Genomic DNA, 20,523 nt, shown 5'->3' with positions numbered 1-20,523 from the left:
TCTTAACCATGAAGCTTTCCACCTGGCACTGGTCTTTAGTTCCAAAGAGTTTCATCAGTTACTTGGCCTTGTCGAAGCACAACGTTTGAATTGTGAAGAAAACACATGCAGAGGTGATACCACCTCAAATCGAAGCATCTTCTGAGAGCAGTGTTTATTGTTTGCTTTTGTGGAATCAGACAAACACTAGCTATTTATAATTTTGCAAGACTTGCAAGCCTGTTGCTGGCTGCCCAAATTGTGGGGACAGAACCAGATACATGCTAGGATTAAAAACAACTTCCCTGGGGTTTGTGAAGGATGTGTCTTCTTGGGGCCCTGGCCTCAAAAAGGCTCAGCGCCCTCAAAGCAAATGGTCCCCAGGATCCTCTGAGTCCAGGCTGGCCTTATCTTGGGCTCTACTTTATTCATTCTGTTATTCCCTCTGTGCACCCTGCCACGTTTGCCTTCCAGCCCCTGCCAGGTGCTTTTGTTCACTCCTTTTCCCTTTTCCACCTCCAGAGGACTTTGGAGTCCTTTCTCCAAAGCAACCTCAAACAGCCTTTGCATGTCAGTCTGTCTCCCTGCTCCCGCTTCCAAACCTTGTCAGGGTCCAGGGCGAAGTCAGCATCTAGCAGCTCCCCCACATCATCTGCGTCGGGGTCCCCTTCGTACATCTTATAGGTGGGGTTGCCGATCTCCACGTTCATGGCACCGTTGGTCATGCGCTGGTGTTGGAAGCCTTTGGCCCTGGGGATGAGGAAAAACGGGGATGAAGTGGAGGTCAAGGTGGGCTTATCATGCTGTTCAAGTGGGGAGGAGCAGCAGTGACTAGACATTCAGGGCACTGTTCTCAGCAAATGCCAAGGTTGTACAAATGCTAATGGGGGGGCACTTGCAAGAAATCATTGGCAGGAGGGTGGGGTGCTTAATGTCTTCTGCATCTACTGATTACTGTATGCAAATACACCCCTCCAGAAAAAACACAGAAGTATATTTAAAAGGTGAGTGCATCTGCAGGAAAGAACTAGCAGCAGAGGGAAGTTCAGCACCCTTCCCTCCCCCACTTTATGTTACAGTGAAATCAGAGCACGATGGAACCCCAGGCGTCCTTTGTAATGGTATAGCCCTGCCTTCAGTAGAAAGGATTATGACATCAGGATTATGTGTGAGTAATGGGAGAGTCACTGTCAATCCAAGTAGAGAGTACTTGGTTTCATGGGCCAATGGTCTGACTCAGGATAAAGTACCAAGGTATGAAGGGATTGGAATCGGAGGCTGATGAGCAGCATTCTGCATCCATCCCTGATTGAAAGGAACTAGATTTAGCATGCAGTTCACCGGCAGAGTCTATGCTGAAAACAGGTGCAAATTGGTCTCTTGTTTACTTCCATCTTGGCCATCAGGGCCACTGGCCATGGACAGAGCTGGTCTGCCTCTACTAGCCCAGACTTTTGAGTATCCCACCATGTGTTTCTATTGAACTGCAGCAGACCTGATGATCTGTATGCTGAGCTGAAAATGTGTTTCCCCTCTTTATGGGTGTGACCCCTTAGTATGTTCTTGGGAACCATGAGACTTCAAAAAAGATCCAAGAGGGCAACAGGCAGGGCAGCTTCATCCACACACGTCTCCCACAGAGAACCCAGATACCCCACTAGGGCTCTAAATATACCATGACATGAGGCAGGTGTACAAATGACCCAAGACGAATGTGGCCTCAGCAATGAGAAGCAGAATTGCAGCAGGTTGAAGCACGGACACAATCAAGATTCATTCCCTGTTCATGGATGGTTACATCATGGGATGTGAGGGGCCAAGAGGAGGTTTTGTGTTTGTGCAAGAGGAAGTCTGGCTTAGTTTAATATGCAACACAGAATCTAAAAGCTGCCCCATCTCCATGGCAGTAGATATGCAACACGCTCAAACACCACCCACAGTCACCATTTCTGAGTGCTTTGCTTACCCTTTAATCCGTTTCTTGTACCAGACCACAGCTCCTGCCACCAGTATCACCAGCAGCAGGAGGAGGATTGGGATGATGATGGACACGGTTCCTACAGGAGGTGGGGAAACACTGGTCACTGACTAGGAACCATCCCTCGTAGCCCACACCCCAAGACAGAGCAAAGATCTCATCAACACTAAATATGCACAGCCTGTCCCTTATGTCTGCATATATATTTCTATTTCTGGGCAAGATGGATACAGATGTACTCAAAACTCCAAGAAGCAAAGGCATCTCATTTTCCTCTAGGTTCAAATGAGGACCAGTGTGGTGCATCGATTAGCTTATCAGGCTAGCACGGGAGGGACCCAAGTTCAAATCTCCGCTCAGTTTACCTCTGACCGGTTAATACCATCTCCCAGCCTAAGCTACCTCACAGGGGAGCTTGTGAGGACAAAATGGGGCTGGGATGAGAAAACCCCACACCTGCCACCCTGAGCTCGTTGGAGGAAAGGTTAAGGTATAAATATAATGAACAGAGACAGTTTTCGGTGCAGGTGAATGGAAAATGTTCACTAGTACTGTACAGGGAAGAGAAAAAGGTGCAATCTGGAAAACTCTCCACCAACACACCTCTAGCTAGGAAATACACCAAAGACCTCCCTCTGTCTTTGTGAAGACATTTCACTTGATAAAACTACTAGAACCTAAGCCTATCCATGAATTTTTAAAAAGTAAAAAAGTTTTCTATCCTGCAGATGTTTTCTATCTGGGATGTTTACGTGTAGGCCAAGTATTTTTCGCCTTGACAATGGACACGCACAAATGTTTGTGGAATCTGGACCTAAAAAGCTCCTGTGCCTACTGCATGCCCCCTGCCCCGGCCTGCAAATAATTTAATAAATGGGCACATTTCTCACAAGGTGGACATGCCAGGAGGCAGATTTCATGTGCCACTGAGGGCAGCAGAGTGCAGGGAGACAGAGCTGACCCACAGGACACAATCCGCTGAGATGTTTCTTCTGCACAAACAGAGCTGAACGAGAACACAACCATGTGCTTCCTTTCACAGAGGGCAAGTCTATCAATGGTTTCTAGCCAAGGTGTCTCCATGTTGCCTCCAGCCTATGAGGCAGAGTTGCAGGGAGCATGAGCTGTGCTTGTGTCCTGCTGAATCTAGCAGGGCTCCTCTTATGCTCAGTGCTTCCTAGTCATTTAAACAAGACATGCGGGGGAGCCTCCGAGTGGATTGTTCCCCAGTGTGAGGAAGGGAATAACCATGTGAATATACTGCCTCAAGGACCAGAATGCCATGGGCTATGTCCCTCTGGCTGGGATGGAAAAGTCACCACCCCTGCATGAACAGGTGTTCCCTGACTCTCTCCAGCTGCAGCCCACATCCACCTAACACACTCACATGCCCCCCATCAACCCCTACAGTGGCTGCCCTTGAGCCCCCACTCTACATACGGTTGCTCTGCTGCTCGTTGCTCGCAGATCTCTCACAGCGCTCCCCTGTCATCTCTAATGTGCACCTGAAAAGCAAAAGGCAGGTGGGTGTTTGTGGCTGTGGGATGGACACAAAGAAGAACTTCCTTGGGCGAGGAATATGCTGAAAAAGTGGTGTGAGGAGAAGGAGAGAGAGAGAGGGAGAGAGAGAGAGGGGGAGAGAGAGAGAGAGAGAGAGAGAGAGAGAGAGAGAGAGAGAGAGAGAGAGAGAGAAGGGGGACAGATTATGCTGAGGAGAACACTGGAGTAGCTGAATGGAACTCATGAGATACAGGGAAGGGTGTGGAGTTTGTGCCATAATCCAGCATGCAGGAGTATCCCTCGTGCAAAGCCCATCTTGGAAGGAACACAAGACGCTGCCTTATACTGAGTTGGGTCCATCTAACTCAGTATTGTCCACAGAGATTGGTAGTGGCTCTCCAGAGCTTCAGAAAGAGGTTTCTCCCAGTTCTATCCGGAGATGCCAGGGACTGAAGCTGGGACCTTCTACATGCAAGCCAAATGCGCTACCATTGAGCTATGGCCCTTTTCCCTATGGGGCAAAACAGGGGAAATGGTAGGCAGGTCACATGAGATGGACAGCAGGAAAACTACACAATTCAAGGAAGCAGGTTATTTAGGAGCATGCCTGTCTGAGTATGGAGGTGGGCTTGGAATTTGTGAGTTAGGAGAGCACAGGATAGGAAGCTGGGTGAAGACTTGTCTCACTGAAAGTAAGCAGGCATGCGCCCCCTTTCCCTTCATCCCCGTTCCCCTCCAAACTCACTGGCACTCAGGCATCGAAGTTTCAGCATTCATGGTGCAAGTGCCCCCATTGTAGCAGTAGTTGTTGCAAGTCAAGCAACTGGGGGCTATCCTGCCATCAGGGCAGCTGCAATGTAGAAGGGAGATGCGGTCAACGTGGCAGAAACTCCCCCTCTCCCTCCCTCTGCTACTGCCCAAAGAGTAAAACACAACCAGTTACAAGTCCAACCTTACTAGCCTATCTATCCCCAGCAGCTTCCTGACGTAGGAGCGTTAACACCCCCCCACCCCGGAAACAGGCCTTCTCTCCAGCACGGCCTCTGCGTGTACCTTAACTTACCACCCCTGCTCCCATCTTTTAAAGTTCTGCTTGTGGGATCCTGTCCCAACCCCTAACACACCAACCACAGAAACTGATCTAGGAGACCCCTCACAACTTAACAGCCAGGGATACTTTGGATAGGACTCCCATGGTGTCCCCTTGGAAAGGATACGAGACAGCTGTGTACACACATAAAAGCCCCACAAATGTGTCCCGCAACATCACAGCAGCCCAACTTGTTTCCCCAAAAGCCCTATCCTGGTTCCTTGCCACTTGGGTGTCCATGGTGACTGTCCAGTTCCCCCTACCAGCTGCGTTGTGTGGTGCTTCTCCAATGCCTCTGTGGGCAGGGGACCCAAAGCACTCTTGATCCCTATCTCTCAGGACCATCTCAGACCTCCTCTTCTTCCAACCCCCAAGCAACTCTTGGCACCTACGTGCAGCTGACGTTGCCAGTCTGCTGGATGATGGAGCAATTGCCCTTGAGACAGCGGTCACACTTGTTATGCTGGCAGCGGTCACCATAGTAATATGGCGGGCAGCGGCACAGGCGAGCTCCAGCGGCAGTCAGCTGGCACACACCGTTGTTCTCACAGAAGTTGGAGCACTGGCCTGAGGGGTACAGAAAAGATGATGCAGCACGAGACATAGGATTCGTTCCTGAACAAGGTCCTGAGACTCTACCATACCCCAGGGTTCATAAACCTCATCTCCGTTGCACTGTCTATTTAACATTTGTTCATTTATTTAACAATAAAAAATATATTTTAAAAAAATCAATCACAAAAGGGGTAAATTCTCAAGTGCTTTTCTGAGAGCCATCCCATGGATGGGGCACGGGAATTAGACCTCACACTGGATGGAAATGAAGACACAGTGATTCCCCTGCAATCTTCTTTTTGCTGAAGATACCCAAAGGGACTCTGAATATATGAAGGATTCAATGTCCTCAGTTTGGTATATTAAAATTAAATCAGAAAATAAATGGGATGTTTATCTGCAGGAATTAACAAGCTTCCCCTGTCGTCAGACATGTGTTTATTCAGCTAAGATTTCAAATGATTCGCACAGAATATGTGACCAGTAAATTATTTAATATTGTCTTGGCATATGAAGATGAGGCTGCCTTGAAGACCTTGTGTGCTAGACTACCCCTCTCATTGCCCTTTTCATGCGCTTCACCCAGGAATAGATTCCACTATTCATTGTGTAACTTTTATAGAAGGTCTATCAGGTGATTTCAAATCAGGCAGTTGCTGGTTGACGCAAACAAGTTTTAAAGGATTGTTTTATAAGCTCTAGCAGTGAAAAAGGTATGGGCACGTTTTCTGATCTATAACAGTGTTGACTGCCAAGGCGTTGTTTTTTTAACTAAATGATTTGATCATTTGTAGTTCTGAAAATAGGTTTTCACTTTACTCTTGGATTGGATTGTTTGTTTTTGTGATTTATATTCTAAGAAACTAAAAAATCTGGCCAATCTCCCTGACATTTCCTCCTTTGGCCAGTGTCTGCTGTGGCCTTGGGAGCTGGCAGGCACTTACGGTATTGGCACTTGTCACCGATGAAATCAGTTAGGCAGCGGCAGTTGGGCTGGTTACCCTGGTTGACGGTGCAGCTGCCGTTGTTGAGGCAGTAGTCTGTGCACAGCTGCTTGTTGCACCGAGAGCCAGTGAAGCCGTTGGGGCAGCGGCAAGTCGGCATCCCTGGGGTGGGAGGGCAGAACGCAGGTTATCGTTAGCAGGGCTGGGCCCATATCACTGACTTAAGGCTACATGGACTGCTGCAGCCAACAAAAGGCACCTGTCCTGCATATGTTGTTGTGACTTCAAGTCCCACCAGCCCCATTCAGCAAGGCCAAGGGTCAGGGATGATGGGAGTTGTAGTCCAGTGGCATCTGGAGGACCACATGTTTCCCTCACCACAGGCATAACAAGATCTTTGAGGAAACCCAACAGCCACTTGAATGTATATGGTATCTCCTGGGAAGTGGTGATCCAGGAACATGGCAGACAGGAGAATATTTTACCATCCTTGTATTTCATAGAATCCCAGAACTGTAGAGTTAGAGGGACCCCAAGGGCAATCCAGTACAACTCCCTGCAATGCAGGAATCTCAGCTGAAGAATCCCCGGCAGATGCCTTTCCAGCCCTGTGGGACTTAATCCCACATTTGTAAAAAACATTGCCTCAATTTTATTGTTTAACTTTGGGGAGATTATAAGTACATATGTTTTACTAAAACAAACAAACAAATAAATTGACAAAGAATCTTTAGATGGCAGAAATTTTATTTTGTTACCCTGGGATCCATTTTTTCCTTTACTGCAGGTGTGGAGCTATGGATCTGGATCTGTGCCTCCCCCCCCCCCCAGGCCAGTGGGCAGGGTCACCTGTCAACCACATGATTCAGCTTCAGGGAAGAACTGGGAGCACTCTCCATGTGGGCTCATAACTCTTCCCTTGCACCTCTGGCTTTAAGCTTGGAGTCACACTTTGGGGAGGGATCGGCTCAAATGGGGAACTCAGATTCCAGCGGCATTTGCACCTGGCCACTTTCAGCAGCAACTGGATGCACGAAGGAGTGCAAAACAAGTCTCCCTTGCAGGCTGGCATATTTAAAAGGCAGATACAAAGAACGATTGGCAGTACATTCTGAGGCTCTCAACTATACCATGTGGCATTGTTGTTGCTGTTGCTATTATTAAAAATTGTATACCACCCTTCACTTGAAGATCACAGTGCAGTTCACAACATAACAATACAAAATGAAAACACAAAATGCATAATAAAACAAAACAAAACAAAACAATAGCCCCTCCACCACAGACACATTTTAAAGGCCATAGAATGTTAATCAGCCAAACACCATAGAATCATAGAATCATAGAGTTGGAAGAGACCACAAGGGCCATGGAGTCCAACCCCCTGCCAAGCAGGAAACACCATCAGAGCACTCCTGACATATGGTTGTCAAGCCTCTGCTTAAAGACCTCCAAAGAAGGAGACTCCACCACACTCCTTGGCAGCAAATTCCACTGTCGAACAGCTCTTACTGTCAGGAAGTTCTTCCTAATGTTTAGGTGGAATCTTCTTTCTTGTAGTTTGGATCCATTGCTCTGTGTCCGCTTCTCTGGAGCAGCAGAAAACAACCTTTCTCCCTCCTCTATGTGACATCCTTTTATATATTGGAACATGGCTATCATATCACCCCTTAACCTCCTCTTCTCCAGGCTAAACATGCCCAGCTCCCTTAGCCGTTCCTCATAAGGCATCGTTTCCAGGCCTTTGACCATTTTGGTTGCCCTCCTCTGGACACGTTCCAGTTTGTCAGTGTCCTTCTTGAACTGTGATGCCCAGAACTGGACACAGTACTCCAGGTGAGGTCTGACCAGAGCAGAATACAGTGGCACTATTACTTCCCTTGATCTAGATGCTATACTCCTATTGATGCAGCCCAGAATTGCTGGTTGAAGAGAATTTTTTCCGGCTGGTGGCTAAAGATATGTAATGAAGGCGCCAGGCGAGCCTTCCACAAATGGGGAGCCACTGCAGAAAAGGCCTGTTCTTGTGTTGCCACCCACTAGAGCTCTTGTGCAAGAGATACACAAAGAAAGGCCTCGAATGACGACTGCAGCTTTACTTCCCCCAAAGCTGATGACAAGTACGGTGTAGATGATCCTGGCTGGGGGAAAATGGCCTTATATGGGCCTCAATTAGGCCTGGAGTCTGCAGGTTCCCCACAGCTGTTTAACTGCTGCTGGCATGAGCCCTCAGCTCCAGTTCAGTTCGGAACAGAGATCAATTTTTATTTATTTTTTTGGCCACAAACAATAGGGAGCTGAAAAGTCTCAAACCACAAACAGATTAACACAACTTTGCAGAAGTCAATGCAGAAAATCAGATGCTGAATTTTAACTTCAGCACTTGAAGCAATGGATCTCCTTGTTTCTCGTGTCTCCTCTGCTGCCCTGACTCCAACCCTAAGCTACACCTTCTCCCAGCACCCCACCCCACTCACCAGATGGGGAAGCAGCACAGGTCCCCCCGTTCTGGCAGTAGTCAGAGCACTGGTCATGCTGGCACTTGTCCCCGATGTAGCGCGGCTGGCACCGGCACTTGGGCTGCTTGCGGGCATTCAAGAAGCAGCTGCCACCATTGAGGCAAACCAGGTCACAGGTGTCGGTGGCTGGAACTACAGGAGAGGAGAAAAGAAAAGCAGGCAAGAAAGTGAGTGAGAGACTCATTATTATTTATAGTTTACTTAGTGTTGTCACGGACTGGCTGAATGCAGAGGAATAGTGGGAGGCACCAGAGACCCCCCAAGAGACGAAGGCTCAAAGCCTGAGGATTGGTGGTGGGATGACGATGAGGGGTTAGGCAGAGAAGAAGGAGAAAACTGGGAGAAGGGGGTGTCAGAAGCTGGAGACGCAACAGGGTTAAGTGAATAGGGAGAATCAGACGCAGAGGTGGAAGCAGGAGAGGAGGGAGAGCAAGAGGCAGAGATGGGTCAGGCTGGTGAAGAAGCCAGGTCTCTCCCTCCTACTGCAACAAGCTCCTCCTGGTTCCCCAGGACCAGAAGAGCAATGAAAAGGGAGAGGCAGAGAGAGGTGTGCTGGCGGAGTCTCAGATTGCTTGGGAAGGATCCTGGGGAAGGAGGAGATTTAGTCAGCTATGGGGAGTGTCGGCATCCTTTGGGGGTCGGGAAGCCAGCTGGCTAAGCCCCAGCTGCATCCCAGCTGGCTAGCCCTTCCAGCCGTGACAATCCCCCGATCTCTGGTGCGACATAAATCAGTGACTCAGACTTCAAAGCCTGAGCACACTATATTAGCAGAACATACTGCGCAAACAGAAGTGGCATGAGGCTTGTAGAAACATACTAACTGCTACAGATTTATTAAGCATAAATCCGGACAAAGAAAACATGTCGTCTCTCTTTTCGTCTTCTCAGAGAGAGAGTCAAAAGCAAAAGCTATACACACAAAGGAAGTTCCCAGCAAACTGTGCTGGAATGTAAACAGACATGTGACACATAACAATCCCATGTCTACTCCTTAAGGTGGAATGGAAATTCCCAACATCCTCCCCCTTTCCATGTAACCTATGGCGCAATATTTCAACGTAACTGCAACCGCTGTACATAAATCTGAAGTTGTTCCCTGTTAACAACTTTAGATAACAGATCTGCAGGAATCTCGTTTCCTGGCATGTAGGACACCTGAATGAGTCCTTTCCAAAGACACTCCCTTGCACGATGTAATTTTATCTGCAAGTACTTGGTTCTTTGCTTGCAACTCTCTGAAATTAGCAAAGCCAAACAGGACCTGTTGTCTTGGTAAACCTGTGTAGGACATTTCACATTGACCCTGACGTCCTGAACCATTGTAACAACCATTCACAATCCATAAGTGAATATGAGAGTGCATTGAGTTCAGCTTCACAAGAACTCAGACTCACTGTTGTCTGCTTCTTGCACAGCCAAATAGACACTGGTCATACATGTAGCACACCCTGGAAGTGCTTGTGCCATCTGTGGTGTCACTTCCAAAACTTGCATCTGCAAAAATCTCAAGACCTCCAGACTTCAGATTAGTGAATCTGAATCTGTAGTGCATAGTACCTCTCAGGTAACATGCTATGCGCTTGAGAGCTTTCCAATCTTGAGCAGTTGGATTGTTAGTGTGTCTTCTAAGCAGATTAGTGCTCACAATCCTACTGTTCAGGATTGGAAAGCTCTCAACGGAGGATTGCAACATGGCTCCCTCTCTCTATAGCACCAGACAGCAAAGAGAAAGAACAAAGGACAATAGTCCCACTTCATGGACCGTAGTAACACAAACATCCTGTCTCCTCCACTTCCCACGCTGTGGAGTCAAAACATACACCGTCAGGTGAAAGACAACAATCCCATGACCGCAATCACGGAGCAGGAATTCTAACATCGAGGTGGGGACTGTTAGCTCTAAAACTGCCTCATAAGGGCAAGACCTAGCGAAAAGAGTTGCTGTGCTCATTAGGCTTGTCACTCCTAAGCTGGCCTCGTTTTTTTCTAATAATGAGTTAACTTCACTTACTCAGTGTTATTTATTCCCGACAAGAGCCATCAATGTACATGGGGTTTTGGAGAGCACAAGAGAACAGCTCATGTAGCTTGACACAATGAAGCCTAGAGGAATTTGTCTATTCCTCCCCCATCTCCAAAGGAGACAATAGATTTGGGAGGAGGTATTGTCTATGAAAAGCAAAAATAAATAAAAGAGTGTTTATATGGTGGGAGTTTTATTTCAGCCTCAAACTGAATAGCCCCAGGATGCATATGAATTTTACATTGTATCCCTTGGTTACTGTACAAGCCCTCAAGTAAGAATTCCTGCATTTACCTCTCGATGATGCAAGCCAACCTCTGGCTAGGCATGAATCACTGGATCTGAGCAAGAATCTGTGAGGGAGTTCACAGCAGCTCACCTCTCCCATGTTGTGGGGAGGGCAGATGGCAATTGGTTCAAGGAAGGGCACATGCCTTGCTTGCAGAAGGTTTCAGGGTCAACCCCTGGCATCTTCCACTAAAAGATCAGATACTAGAATCAAGTGAAAGTTCTCTGTGTGTCCCTGAAGAGCCACCACCAGGCAGAGCAGACAATACTAGATGGACAAATACTATGATGTGGTGAAAGGCAGCTTTCTTCCTTGTATAATGGGAATTTCATGTCCTACAATATCTGCGAGAGAGGCCCTGCGGCAAGGTGTGTGTTCACAAGCAGCACAGGGCCTTTTCAGTAGTGGTCCCTATCCATTGGGATACATTGCCCAAGCAGGTAATTCTTCAGTCTCAACCTCCTTCCTCTATTTTTCATTTTTAAAAAGTGATTGGTGACTGCCGATTTGGTTGTAGGATGTAATCCCTATTTGCTCATTTTAATTATGTGCCTGAAGTTTTTCATTCTCGTTTTCATCAGGGTACTCTGTAGGATTTTCAGTGTGTAAGCTGCATGGAGTGAGTCCACAAGCAGGAAGGAACTTAACATCACTTATTCTCCAAAGCAGACAAAAGGATGTGAGTGAAAAATGGAGCAGGAAAGAGACTTGTTGCTGCCCTGGGAACAGAGTCAGATTTCCATGCAGCTATTGGCATTAAGTTTTTGCCTTTCTTGGTTGCTTCTCCTGAAGAACAACAAACTCCAGCCACTCGGACAAAACCCAACACAGTGGGTTCCAGTTGCGCCAGTGCCTGTATAAAGAGGGATCTTCAGAAAGCAGAAAAAGTTCATCTAGCCTAGCATTGTCTACTCTGACAGGTAGCAGCTTCTTGGGGTCTCAAGAGAAGAAGCCTTTCACATCACCCAATCTTTTTTTAAACTGGAAATTCCAGGGACTGGACCAGGGAGCTTCCTCATACAAAGTGTGTGCCCAGCTTCCGAAATATGAACCCAGAGGCAGCCAAAGGCATAACGTGGCCAGTATATTCGACACAAACTGATGGTGACTCACAAGGTCACAGGGGCTGCCAGCACTGGGAACTGAGGACAGTCAACTGAAAAGAACAAAGTGCAGATTTCACTTCCTGGGCCAGGGGTTAAAAACAGAAGGCATTTTGACAGAGGGCAAAAGCAGTATGGTTGAGGAAGGCAGGAAGTGCCTCGTTCTGTGTGTGTAAGCACTTACCTACAGGTGAGACGGTAGGTGAGGGGACAAGCACACAGGTGCCATTGTCCAGCCTCCTGCCATTGGGGCAGGTGCACACAGGGCCGCTGGGACTCAGGAGGCAGAGCCATTCACATTTCTTCCTGTCGCAGGGGTTGGTCACTGGAGAGGAAAGACGCCAAGCAATAAGAGTTCAGCAGAGGCTCTTGCTGGACAGTAGCCCCTCTTCTTCTCAAAATATGGTCTGAAAGAGAACTTACGAGAGGCAATAGTTCAAGCTTGCACTCTCCAGCCTCTGAACTGCCTCTTCCTCACCTGATTTTTGAATGGCCCCTCTGCTATCCAGCCTGCTCTCTCCCGGCTCCGTGACCACTGTGGCCATATTTCAGGCATAGGCAAACTCCAGCCCTCCTGATGCTAACAGGACCAGTGGTCAGGGATGAAGGGAATTATAGTCCCAAACATCCGGAGGGCCGGAGTTTGCCTATGCCTGCCATATTTCTCCATCAGTTTGCCACCATGTCCCCTTATCATCAAGAGCCCCCAGTTTAACTAACTGCTGTGTTAATTGATTTATCAAGCTGGATTGAGGAGCGTCCATTCAGGCAAAATCATGTTACTGAGCACAGCATTACAACTAGAAATTAACGCAGATTGCAGAAAACGAACGGTTCTGTTGTCCACTTTCCAGCCATGCACCTGCATTCCTGGCAGAAATCCAACCATTGCTGGAAAGTCCCCAAGGAAGCAGATTCTGCTACCTGCCTGGACAGCCATCTCTATTCCTTCCCATGTCTAAAAGAAAGATTCAGACTCACAAAGGCATCTCCATATTATCTCTTCAACCTCAGACCTACTATGGGTCTCCTAAGTTGGCCTAGCATGACTTCCTCAACATGACTTCCTGCCCTCTTTTGCTATGAAGCAGAGGTCTAGACTGGGGGGGGGGGAGCGGCGCTGCCCCAGGCACATTTTTTTGAGCGGGTGCAACCAGACGCCCACATGACAGGCTCCCTCATTGAGGCTGGAGCTGTGAGGAGGGCAGTTGCGTCCAGGCCAGGCCTTGAGGGCTGGGGTAGTGGCAGCGCATCCTTGTCCTCATGGCTGGGGAAGGGATGCTCTCTGCTGGGCTCTGGTGTGCGAGGGAGTGAGGAGGCCACAGCTCCACTCCTGGGTCAGGCCTGACCTGGGGCTGGAAGCAGCAGAGAGGAGGTGGCAGCATCACCACACCTCTCCTCTGCTGGGCTCTGGCAATGGTCCAGTGTTGCCATGTCAGAGCTCCACTCCCAGGTTATGCCTGACCTGGGGGCAGGAGAGGCGGCGGCAGCATTGCCATGGCTCTCCTCCACTAGGCTCCAGCGCATGAGGGAGCTGCAGAGGCAGCTTCCTCGCGGGACAGCCCAACACCGACGAGCTTCCTAGTCCAACACTTGCCCCACCCACCTGCAACCTACCTAAGCTGTATGAAGGCTTGATGCCCCAACATGCAATACTAACCATCTGGCTGTTTATACTGGTGGTACAGCACCACATCGGTGGCATGGTTGAGTCCAGCTGTAAGGTTGGTGACGGACCCATTACCAAACTTGTGAATCTTGAAGATGCGGTTGTTGATGTAGGTGACGCCATAGATGTAGTCTTCAAAAATATCAATGCTGAAAGGGTGGCTGAGCCCTGGGGTAGAAGGGGGGGGTGGAAGCAGTGTTAGAAACTGGCTGTACACACAATTCAGGATACTGGAAGGATCTTGAGTTCAGTTAGGTGAGCTGTGGAGGGGTGGGCAGGTAGAAGATGTTTCCCATTTGGGGGCATTGTGGAGAGGCAAGGGATTCAGAATCCTGTGGGAATGGCAGATAAAAACACTCCCAAGTTCTCTTAATAATGAGCCCATTAAGTGGCAAGCTCTTCTCAGCATAATTCTTTCAACACCAGCTGCAATACTACAATGGGACCAAGATGCCTCTCTCTAGGAAGAGGGGGAAGGAGACTGAAGGGGGGAGGATGGTGGGTCTAGCACTACAGCTGCTGCTTTGGGTCGTGTTAAGGGGACTAACCATGATCACTGTGCTGCCCCTTTGGTCTTCCTTATTTTTTTGCCAAAAGCAAAAAAGGGCACTGGGAACACAGATCTAGAGGTGGAGGAAGAGCTATGGAGGGACTGAGCGCACCGAGACCAGCACCACCCCATGGCTTCCCCAAAGCTTCTTCCCCCTGCATCCGCCACCTACCTTTCTTGCTGTCAATGGCCACCACTGGGTCAGTGCCATTGAGCCGGATGCTGCCAATCACTGAGAGCTTGGCATCAGCCCAGTACAGGCGCTCGTTATGGTAATCAACAGCCAGACCTGCAGGGAAACAACAGCAATTTATGTGTGAGTATCAATGGTGACCTGTGGACCATATATATGCCTTAAGTGTCAAAAGTATGAAGTGGGCTTGCCAAAGGATATGGAGCCTGTTGCTTAGGAGGGTGTGCAGCCCCCCCCCCCCCCCCCCCGCCAAGAAGAGGAGCTGAGACTTTCCAACCCTCCTAATCCCTCTGGTGGTGTATCAGTCAAAGACTAAGCAGCCCTTCCCCTAGACAGGGTTTCCCAAACTTGGGTCTCTAGCTGTTTTTGGACTATGACTCCCATCATCCCTAGCTAGCAATCCCTGGGTCAGGTCCAGCTAAGAGCTAAGGAAGCAGAACTGGGAAAGAGAGTCCTGTGCCAGAAAGCTTTGGGAATGCCTGCAAGAAACAGGAGGCAATGTAAGGAGATGAGCTAAGAGCCACAAGGCAACTTCTGACGTTCCCACGTTTGGGAAATTTGCCCAGTGCTATCAATGAAACTGTGGTGTGTTGATACAGAAAAGAGGCAGCCCTGGGCATGGCTGCGCAGCATGAGTGAGGATCGACACACACACACACCCCGACCAGACTGACCTGTTGGCCACTGGATGTTGTCCTGCACAAGCGTCTCCCTCAGGGTCCCGTCCATTGCCGCCGTCTCAATCTTAGGGTGGTTCCCCCAATCTGACCAGTACATGGTGCTGGAAAGAGAAAGCCATGCTGTGAGGTGTGGAAGGGAAGAGAGAGTTGCAAGAGTAAAGAGTGGTGGGTCTTGTCTTACCCTCGGAGCGGGTCCACCACGATGGCATGTGGCTCGTCAATCATGCCTGAGATGAGCGTCTTGCGGTTCTCGCCCTTCATCTGTGCCACTTCGATGACGTCACGCCCTGAGTCTGTCCAGTAAATGTTCCCAGCCACCCAGTCAATGGCAATGCCCCGTGGCATCTTCAGCCCTGAGATCTGCAGGAAGAAGGTGAGCACCGAGAGTTTGGCCAACCTCAGTTCCAGTGCCCCTCCGCCCCAAAGCTGTGTTATCTCATGGGCAAAGCCTGCCACTTACATTGAGGTGGGTGACGCCACCATCTATCTGCCGTCGATTGCGATTGGAGGCACTAGAGCCAGCAGAGGATGGCAGCTCACGGCAGGAGATGCGCCCCGTGTGCCAGTTGGTCCAATAGATCTTGTTGCCCTTGACGTACACATCCATGGCAGCAATGCGGACAGTTTCATCCCCTTGGAAGGCAGGTTCATAGGCAGAGTTGGGGTTGAAGGGGTACATGCTGCGGATCTTGTTGTCGTCAGCAATGTAAAGTATCTGGTAGTCAGACCCTGGTGAGGAAGAGGAAGAGCGTCAAAATGGGAGGGGACTTCACTGCAGTGAAGAGAACAAGCTGGAGGAGGGTGATGTAAAGGGAAGTTTGTTAGGCAAGACAATGCAGTTGGCAAGGCACCAATATGACGTACTCTGTCTTATTTTGGCAAGTTGTACTTTGGGCTCATCCAGAGATCCTTTTGCACTGCATTTTTCAGGCACAGGCCAGTGCTCTCATTGAGCAGTAAAACATGGGTTTTCCAGGTAAAGCACCGGGACAAAAAGAAACCCCTTGGGAATAGAGCTTTAAAGCCCAGACCCATGCCTAGAAACACAACACAAAAGGAAGTCTAGATGGGCCCTTTGATGCAGACCGTGATTGCAATCCAAAACCTCATGCTCACTTGAGACGTCCACCTGCCAGCGAAGTCAACTCTGGAGAAGCTCCACTGACTTGCACGCATGAGCATCTTTGGATGTGGCCTAGAACTGAAGGCCTTGTACGAAAGCAGACATGACTGTCAGAGCATGTATCACAGACGTGAAAATGGGAGGGTGGAGGGTCATTCTTGCTACTGTTGATTCTGCTTAGCTGAATAAAGCACTACTGGGTCACTGCCACCAGAGCTATATGTGGAACCCCCAGGGTGGGGGGTCATTCTTAGGGTCCCAGGCTCAAAGAGAATTGGCAGACACACAACAACCCAATCCAGTTAGAAACTGCATACATTTTAAGTAATCTTTGACCCCTACCTATTGGGAAGGTAGGTGGGGGTAGGAAAAGCAGCCACTGGACATGATCCAGCCAAAATGAAGGATTCCCAACTCCCAGTGTTTTTGATGAGAGAGTTAAGGTTGGTTCTAGTTCACTCCCACTGAAATATATCACTGCAGTTCTGAGGCGGTGTGTCCTGTTTCACTGCCTAAGATGAAAAGGGGAAGGGCTGCTCTGCCCTGCCACAGCTGCCACTGCCTGCTCTGCCACGTGCCCTGCCACATCTGCCGCTGGTGGAGAAGTGACACCACCATCAACAATGATTTGAGGCAATTTGGGGTGGGATCTGGCCTGAAACTGGCACCACTGTAGCGGAGGCAGGAGGGCAGGTGGGAAACCCATGGGGGGCTTCTGCTGCCTGAAGAAGCAGCCTCACCCTGCTGAGCTGGCTCCCCTGCAGCTCCTTCAACGGTGGTCAAAGGGTTCGTAAAAATAAATTACAGCCACTTTCCCCGCTGAACTAGGAGCAAAGCTGAGGAAGGACTGGGGTGGCAGGTAGAGTCTTTGGCCAGCTGAAGGAATCTACTTGGAAAGAAGAGGAATTGGAGATTCTGGCTGGAAGTGTCTGTCCATGAGACATCATACCTGAAGTTGTGTGTTACGCTAAGCAACGCCTTATAGCGTTGCTCTCTTAAACATCATGAGCATGTTTACACACCCACACCCTTCATTGCCTCTGCAACAAAGGTCCCATTAGCCAAGCTCACTGGTACCTTCTGCCTTGCACATGTGATGGGTCTTCATGAAGTTCTTGGCACAAGTGCACATGTATGAGCCTTGCGTGTTGTTGCAGAGCTGTGAGCAGGTCCCAAAGTTCAGGCACTCATTAACATCTGGGCAGAGTAAGGGAGACACAGATACAAGGTTATTGGAGGCAAATGCCAGAAGCTGAATTACAGAGAGTAACCACCTTGTAGAACGATGTCTTTGTGGAAAACAACAGCACACACGTCCCATCCTGCCATCGTCTCCAGTCAAATAGAAGCAATTTCTGTTGTATATGGAAAAAGCCAAAACGAGGTCCCAACACCACCCAGATGTGGAAGATGAACACTTCTGCAACAGAATTGCTTATGGCTATTAGAATCACCTACTGAAGTGTTCTTTAACTCTGGGTTGCCAGACCACAACTCCCATCATACCTGATCACTGGATAAGCCGCCTGGAGAAAGATAGGAGTTGTAGTCCCAAGAGCATCTGGGGACTCAAGGCTGAAGAACATTGGCCAACTGCATAGTGACTTTGGCATCAATTGTAGAGAGCAAAATATATTTCCCCCCTCTTCCACCCTCTGCAAAAACCTATTTTGAAAAAACTACAGCAAAAGATGTGTGCTTATCCAGTACTATCGTGTATCTTTTAGGATCAATTCTGGCACAATGTTTTTCCTTCGGGTGCAATTCCTCTAAGAGAATGCATTTTTTAAAAGCAGAAATAGAAAAATCCATTTAGATTTCCAGAAGAATGTCCACAAACACGATACCAAACCATATTCCTGTCTGTAGACTTTCCATAGCAACGCACCCAGAATTCCTCTTCTGGCTTTCCCCCTTTCTGTGCTCTGCTCATCTCATTATTGTTAGTTTGTAGGAGCCTGAAAGTGGGACCTTGTCTTTTCAAAGCCATTTTTGTACAAGCACTACAAAAGGATGCTATGGTTGTAGGCAATATTCGCTCATATATAATTATTTAATACCATCATCTTCTTCGTCGTCATTCTCATCAAGTTGAATCTCATAATCACTAGGATTTGGGGTGGCATTCACCCTGGGCAGCTCCCTACCAATCAGGTGTTAATTTACTGCTTTATAGCGGATTGCAAAAATTGACTTGTCCACAGTCACTGTCATTAGCCAGGGAGCTAGGATGAAAGATGCAATAAACTCAAATTACAGCCCCTGCATGCAGACTGGCAGATTGTGAATGCCATCAGCCCATTTGTTGCTGTCTGGCGGCCTGACCCACTGCCTTGCCTTGCCTTCCATCAGCCACATGTGGTTTCCCCTCCACAGCTATGGACGCATTCTTCCCTTTTATGTAATGCTGAGGCAGTTGCTTCCCTAACTTTATTTACTGAACACACTTAGATCTCGCTCTTCAATCTCCCCTCACCTGGAAGAGCCCTTGCTATTGCTGCCACCCATTTCCTCTGGGCTCAACCCACAGAATCTCACAGACAACTTCAAAGGGGCTCACAAAGAATTTGAGGCGACTTCACGCTAGTGGCCAGCTAACTTCTGGCCTTGGCAGAACCTGTCTTTTGGCCCAGTACCTTGGCAAGAATTCTTGTCTGGCACTTTCTGGAAGCCAGGGCGGCAGGTGCAGTACACAGATGTGGGGGTCTGGACACATTTGGCTTCTTCGCCACACATGGTCATGTTGGCCTTGCAGCCAATTGGCATCTTGAGATCTGCATGCAGGAGACAGGAGCAGACAATCTTGCATCAGTAGGCAGAAATGGCAAGAGGCAAGAGAACAGCAGGAGGAAGATTGGGAGCATGTTTGTGATCGGGCAAGCCACATACATCCTCATTATAAGCTGGTCATACTGGGCTTATAATGCTCCCCCTCTCCACTTCACCCACAAACAAAACACCAGCTCCTCTGCTTGCCCAAAGGTGTGCTTCTGCGATTCATCCCCTCACCTGGCAAGCAACTATCCTCATCAGACCCGTCTCCACAGTCATCAAAGAAGTTGCAGCGAAGCTCAGAACTGATGCATTTCCCGCTCTTGCAGAGGAATTCATTCTTCTCATGGCTGCAGCTCCTGGGCCTGGTGGTTGGCAAGTCTAAGAGGTTGCAGAGATGACAGTGAGAAGCAAAGAGAGTGTGTTGTGTTGTGTTGTGTTGTGTTGTGAAGTTAAAGTTATCATCTGCCTATTCTTTTAACTCCCCCTCCCACCCAAAAGAGCAGGATACTGAATCTTAGAGATGTGACTGGGCCATTCAAGTCAGAAAGACAGCACAGAGCAGCCCCGCCTACAGAGAACCATGCCTGCTGCACCTCGGCATGAGTCATTGCTCTGGGCATGCTTAAAATGATGAACCACACAGAGACATTCCAGAAATGTGAGTAATTCTTACTCTTTCATAATATGAAAGCAAAGCATAATTTTAATTCAGAGAAGAATTAGCACAGGGATGGGGAACAAGTGCCTCTCTACATGTTGTTGGACTACAACTCCCATCATCTCCATGCAACCATGGGCCGTTCTAGCTGGGGCTGATGGGAGTTGGGAGTCCAAGAACACCAGGAGGGAAATAAGTACTGTACCTTCATCCCTGCTGTTACAGCTATGGTTTGGCACTAGTACGGGTGACACAAGACTGGAGAGTTGTCCAGGGGAGGGTGGAGGAAGCAAGGAAGGCACTCACCACAGAACTGCTCATCAGTGCCATCACCGCAGTTGTCAATTCCATCACACTGGCGACCAATCCAGAGACACACACGGTCATTCTTGCAGCGGAACGGTCTGTTGGGGGGACACTGGAATTTCACTGCACCAGTAAACAGAAACAAATGGTCAGCGTGAATGTGGGTGCCAGAGGGACATGGAAATGTATGGGTGGCTGACAATGCAGGCCTTGCCTCTCTGTCTGCCTCTGCCTCCCCCCGCCCCCATCCTGCATCACTCTCCTCCATTCCTGGGCTGTGATTGCAGCTTTGGAGAAAACAAGCAAGGATCTGGTTACATAGTAAGACATGAAGCTGCTGTCTAGGGATCCAAGCTACTGTCCCACATAGGTCTTTATTTATTATATTTATTTATTAAATTTGTATACCACCCCTCATCCATAGATCTCAGGATGGTTCACAACACAAAAATATTAAAAAACACAACATACATATTAAAAACAAGAACAAAAACAAAACAATGTGCCCCACCCAACACATTTTAAGGGGCATCGGATGTTAATTAGCCAAAGGCCTGTTTGAAGAGGAACATTTCCACCAGACACCTAA

General features: G+C 48.6%; 1 protein-coding gene across 5 annotated transcripts in view; it reads right to left on the bottom strand.

Moving 5' to 3' along the window:
* Positions 1-24: 24 nt before the first annotated feature.
* Positions 25-20,523, bottom strand: part of LRP1 (LDL receptor related protein 1) — a 314,457-nt gene continuing 293,958 nt past the window's right edge. For all 5 annotated transcript variants that reach the window (XM_081900693.1, XM_081900695.1, XM_081900694.1 and 2 more), the window contains 17 exons: positions 19,935-20,057; positions 19,205-19,348; positions 18,832-18,969; positions 17,273-17,392; positions 15,533-15,801; positions 15,254-15,432; positions 15,067-15,173; positions 14,372-14,488; positions 13,641-13,817; positions 12,165-12,305; positions 8,524-8,697; positions 6,047-6,208; positions 4,940-5,114; positions 4,203-4,307; positions 3,398-3,462; positions 1,946-2,036; positions 25-729 (listed from right to left, as the gene is read on the bottom strand). In XM_081900693.1, the coding sequence (XP_081756819.1) occupies positions 474-729; positions 1,946-2,036; positions 3,398-3,462; positions 4,203-4,307; positions 4,940-5,114; positions 6,047-6,208; positions 8,524-8,697; positions 12,165-12,305; positions 13,641-13,817; positions 14,372-14,488; positions 15,067-15,173; positions 15,254-15,432; positions 15,533-15,801; positions 17,273-17,392; positions 18,832-18,969; positions 19,205-19,348; positions 19,935-20,057 (2,543 nt within the window). In that variant the 3' untranslated portion in view covers positions 25-473. The remainder of the gene's footprint in view (positions 730-1,945; positions 2,037-3,397; positions 3,463-4,202; positions 4,308-4,939; positions 5,115-6,046; positions 6,209-8,523; positions 8,698-12,164; positions 12,306-13,640; positions 13,818-14,371; positions 14,489-15,066; positions 15,174-15,253; positions 15,433-15,532; positions 15,802-17,272; positions 17,393-18,831; positions 18,970-19,204; positions 19,349-19,934; positions 20,058-20,523) is intronic.

This window comes from Podarcis melisellensis, assembly GCF_964234715.1.
Source record: "Podarcis melisellensis genome assembly, chromosome: 2".
NCBI lineage: Eukaryota > Metazoa > Chordata > Lepidosauria > Squamata > Lacertidae > Podarcis > Podarcis melisellensis.
Note: the sequence above shows the minus strand (reverse complement) of the source record. Positions and strands in the feature narration are given on the sequence as shown.